The sequence below is a fragment of the Momordica charantia genome (assembly GCF_013281855.1).
Source record: "Momordica charantia cultivar OHB3-1 chromosome 4 unlocalized genomic scaffold, Mcharantia_2.0 BLBB01000004.1, whole genome shotgun sequence".
Lineage (NCBI taxonomy): Eukaryota > Viridiplantae > Streptophyta > Magnoliopsida > Cucurbitales > Cucurbitaceae > Momordica > Momordica charantia.
In genome coordinates this window covers 342,606-347,418 of record NW_028275162.1, presented here as the reverse complement: position 1 = coordinate 347,418, position 4,813 = coordinate 342,606, and the positions used below count along the sequence as shown (strand labels likewise).

The following is a 4,813-nucleotide window of genomic DNA, read 5'->3' as shown; positions in this document are numbered from 1 at the left end:
AGAAAAGAGAGAGAGAGAGAGAGAGAGAGAGAGAGAGAGAGAGAGAGAGAGAGAGAGAGAGAGAGAGAGAGAGAGAGAAATACACCACTTAACATAAATTAAAAATTTCATTAAAAAATGTGGTTTTTCTTCATACTTGAAATGAATCTAGATTATTTTACTAAAAAGATTAATAATAAATTCATCTAGATTATGATTTTTTGTTTTTTTATTTTAACTTTCTGCAAATAGTTGGTAATAGGTTAATGTCTATAAAAATTCACCCCAGGGTGGAATGTTTATAATTGTAAATCCAAACGGTAATAAAGGGAAGTAGTTTTGTAGATAGCGGTGGGTTTGTGGGGCCCATTTTGTTTAGAAGTAAAAATTTAGTATCGCAACCGAATATAGGTAGAGATAGGGAGAGGACTTAAATTTTGTACCCTTGTAAATAAATATGACGCTACGTTACATTTTGTTACTCATTTCTAGTTTTTTTCCCCTTTTTACTCCTTGAAATAATATAGTTCCAATTCCAAACTATATTATACTAATATATATATATATATAATTTTTAAAATATATTTAAAAAAAAAAGCCTGTGTCTTAGAGGCTGTGGAAATAAAACATCCCATTACCATACCCAGAGCATAATTAAAAAATTAATGATTATAGAAAGAGAAATGGGGACAGGATTTACAAAATTAGCTGTGCGAGGGAGGCGGGATGCTGGTTCTGTGGGATTTAATAGAAATTTTCAGTCGGCGTTTGTCAATTCTGAATATATGTACATTAAATATACCCTGCATCTGCATAGACTTGCCTCGAAACTACCAATTTTATGAAATTATATTATGAGTCGGTTGAGTTGTTCAGTTCTGCATTTTCCATATTTTATATATAAAAAAGCCTTGGGGAAATTTCAAAGATAATGAATGAAATGGAGATTTGGTTGCTTCTTAGAAACCTGCTGCTGCCATCGCATGCCATAGGTTGATGCCACCATCTATTGTCGTTACCCAACAAATTTAATTAAGCAAACACAAGACCGAGATGGCAGAGTAAACAAATACTAAATTCCAAATTTCAATCATCCTTTTGGTTAACTTCAAATTTCATTTTAATCTCTATAATTTACCCAATCTTTGCCTATAACCCTTCACACTATCATATTAGTTGGATATGTGAACTGTATTTACCGTACACTTTTTAATTTAAAAGGTTAAACACTACTTTAATACACCAAACCAACCAATATATGACTATATATTTTCTATCTATTGGTTAGTTGGGGTATATTATAGTTTACGGTGGACAAATAAAAGATAAATTTTTATAGATATTTTGTAACACCACGGGGGCAGTATTCATAATTTGGATTCGATACCTATTTACAACGATATTTCCATACATCTCCTGAAACTTGGGTTAACTTTGGAGTTCTTATGATTAAGGCACTTAAAATAAATGTACATCTTACCTAACTATAAATTTTGTAAACTATTTTTCAACCACAATTCTATGACGTCAGGATAGTTGATAAAAAGTATATTGAGATGGGGGAGTAACTTGAAAGGTGCATAATATTATTAATGAAATAAGGTCTATCAATAAAGTTAGTTACACAATGAAAGTATCTATGCAAGTGACTCAAGATACTAATTACAAAGTCTAATAAAAGTAAACACAAAATCGAGAAATTTAAAATTACAGACGATGAACGATGGCGCAAGTGAGAATGAATCGTGGGCGTCCATAATATGGGGGTGCAGGAGAGAGGGTGTGGAGTGGCAGACAGGGAATTCGATCCAGGCGCGGTGACGTGGCGGGAGGAAAATAACTTAAATAAGTGAGAGAAGTAGAAGGGAAGGGTTCCCCATGGGAGAAGCATGATTCATGAATGTTGAATCACACTGTCCGCCAAACCAAACTTAAAGAACCTGCCAAAACACCACCCGGGTACCGTACTCCCCCAACGGCCACTGACCCGACCCCTCATGTGGGTCCCACTGCTACGCTGGCACTTCACACGTGGCAGAATAATCACTTTGTTTCCTCTCCCCCATTTACCCCAAGTCTTGTCTGTGGCGTGGGCCCCGCTTCCCCAAAATAAAAAAGTAAAATAAAAGAACGTGGAGCCCACACCCCAGCCGTGGATGCCGGACGGAGGGAAGGAAGGAGTAAAGGTGTTTTGTAGTTTAGCTGGGCCTACGTGGCGGCCTACTCTCCAGCCCCACTGTCCATTTGCTACGTGGCATATTCCTGCCTTGTCAGTTATTTAAAACAGACAAACAAACAAACAACCTCCCCACTTATCCCCCTATTCCCTCCCCCCTCTTAAGTTACCTACGAAGCAGGATTAAGAATCAAGAATCAAGATAACCCCATGCCTGAAATCACGGAAATGCCCTCCATAATTCCACTAAATCACGTTCGCGCCCCCTCACTCCTTTTCCGTTTCTCAAGCAGGTAGAAGAGTCAAAACGGAACCCAACCTCGTTCTGCTAACCGAATCCAAAAATAGACAACTCCAAAAAACACAGCAAATGCAAAAATTAATTATTTCTTTTTATCATATAATAATATATATCGCTGTCTAGTTTTTATTTATATTTCAATATTACTTTTTCTAAACAAGGCAACCCCTAAATAAACCCCACCATACGCCTTGCTTCCCTTGATTGCATTTGCATGTCCCCTCCCATTTTCCTCCTCTCTCTCTCTCTCTCTAACTCCCACCAACATTCATAGGAGGATAAGAATCGAAGATTGCCCCTCTGCGATACCCATATAGCAACCAGAGATTTGCAAAGAGAAAATATCAGGAGAAGAACTAAGAGATTCTTTATTTACTACTCTCTCATGGCTGTTGAAGCTCGCCATCTCAATCTCTTCCATCCTCAACTAATAGGAGGAAACAGGTATGCATATATGTTCATCTTCAGTCTTTCCCGTTTTCTGTTTTTCTGGAAGAACGTCTTTATATTCGTTGTGAGTTTGGTTCTGATCAATCTAATGGGCGGGGGTTGTGGGTTTACAGAGAATTCGTGAATCCCATTGAAGGAATGGGAGATGAAACGTTGAGTATGTACAACGCTCATATGGGATACGGAGTGCCATTATCGGGAACTACCACCGCCGAGACTCTCCTTCCGGCTTACAATTCTGTAATCGTGGATTCGGTTTCCCCCAAGACGGCCTCCGTCGCAATGAAGTCCGATAGCGGCCTTACTTATCACCTTCCCCTGCCAAGAAAGCGCTCTAGAGAATGTATGAATCCGTACGTCTCCTACCCCTGTCCCCCAACTTCCAAGTCTTCTTGCGGATCTTTCTCCTTTCTTGGAGAAGACATCTCTCTCCAGATCCACCACCAGCAACTCGACATCGACCGCCTCATTTCCCAACACGTAAGCAATCCAAATCAATCGTCTCTGTTTTTGTTCAATTGTGATTATTCAAGTCGTTCCTTCCCCGTTTTAGATTGATTTTGTATTGATCCGATTCTGATCGTAATCCAACAGTTGGAGAAGGTGAGGTCGGAAGTAGAGGAAAGAAGGAAGAGGCAAGCGAGGAGGATAATAGAGGCGATCGAAGTGGGCGTGATGAAGAGGCTGAAAGCGAAGGAGGAAGAGATCGAGAAGATGGGGAAGTTGAATTGGGCGCTAGAAGAAAGAGTGAAATCGTTGTGTATAGAGAATCAGTTATGGCGCGACATGGCACAGACGAACGAAGCCGCCGTGAATGCCCTGAGGAGCAATCTGGAAGCAGTGCTGTGCCAAGAGCAGAACAACCACGGGGCGGGAGGAATCGACGATCCGGCGACGGCATTGGTGGACGACGCGCAGTCGAGCTGCGGGAGCAACGTGGGGGAGGAAAGAGAGGTGGAGGAGGGGTGGCGCGTGGTGAAGGCAGTGAAAGTGGAGGATGAGAGTAGGAATAAGAATAACAATGGCGGTCAAGATACGGGCAGCAGAAATTGCAGGCTGTGCAGAAACTGCGGGAAGGAGGAATCGAGTGTGCTGCTACTTCCGTGCAGGCACCTGTGCCTGTGTACTGTTTGTGGGTCTTCTCTCCACACATGCCCCATCTGTAAATCCACCAAAAACGCCAGTGTACATGTTAACATGTCCTGCAACTAGAACAAGAACAGCAAGAACAGCAATATTTTAGATTTTTTTTTTCTTCTTCTTATTTTCCTTCCTTCCAATCCCACAAAGAAACCAAAAATGAAAATACAATCTCTTCAGATTTCCATGATGAATTCAACGGAGTTGTGTTAATTTTGTTGGAAAATTGATTATTGGGGGGGGGGGGGGGGAGGTGTCCACGTCACGTCCCAGGGGATTATGTAGGGTCAAGGAGGGGATTAGAAAGGGACGGGTGTGAGGGAAAAGCTGACACGTGAAACTCTCGCAAATGTCGCTGTTAGGAGACAAGTGTATAATGAGAAGCGAAGGCCACGGCCACCACTCGCTTTCTAATTGCACTGGGGTCGCACGGCTTTTACAAATTATTATAGGCGTCTCTTTTGTCAAAAGAAGCCAAATACAGACAGGCGAATTCGTGGTTTTCTTTTCGATACTCCCGCCCATTGCCATTCATTATGATTATAACCCATACCCATTCCCAATCCCATCTTATTCTTATGTTAACTTGTGATGTGAACTGTTGCGTAATCCATACGACGTGTCCATTTCCATCAATATTTCTAATTTTTAATTACTCTCCCTTTTTTGTTTTTGGCGTTTAGGCTGAGCCCCTACAACTCAACACACATGTCATGCTCTTCCTCCAGACTCAATTATTTCTGTTTTATTCTCTTCTTTAATTTGCG

General features: G+C 41.0%; 1 protein-coding gene across 1 annotated transcript; it reads left to right on the top strand.

The window, feature by feature from the left end:
* Nucleotides 1-2,614: 2,614 nt before the first annotated feature.
* BRG3 (SBP (S-ribonuclease binding protein) family protein) lies at nt 2,615-4,240 on the top strand. Its single transcript, XM_022292144.2, has 3 exons — nt 2,615-2,900; nt 3,020-3,386; nt 3,501-4,240. Exons 1-3 carry the CDS (start codon nt 2,842-2,844, stop codon nt 4,116-4,118), a joined length of 1,044 nt encoding a protein of 347 aa, XP_022147836.2. The 5' UTR covers nt 2,615-2,841; the 3' UTR covers nt 4,119-4,240.
* The last annotated feature ends 573 nt before the right edge of the window (nt 4,241-4,813 follow it).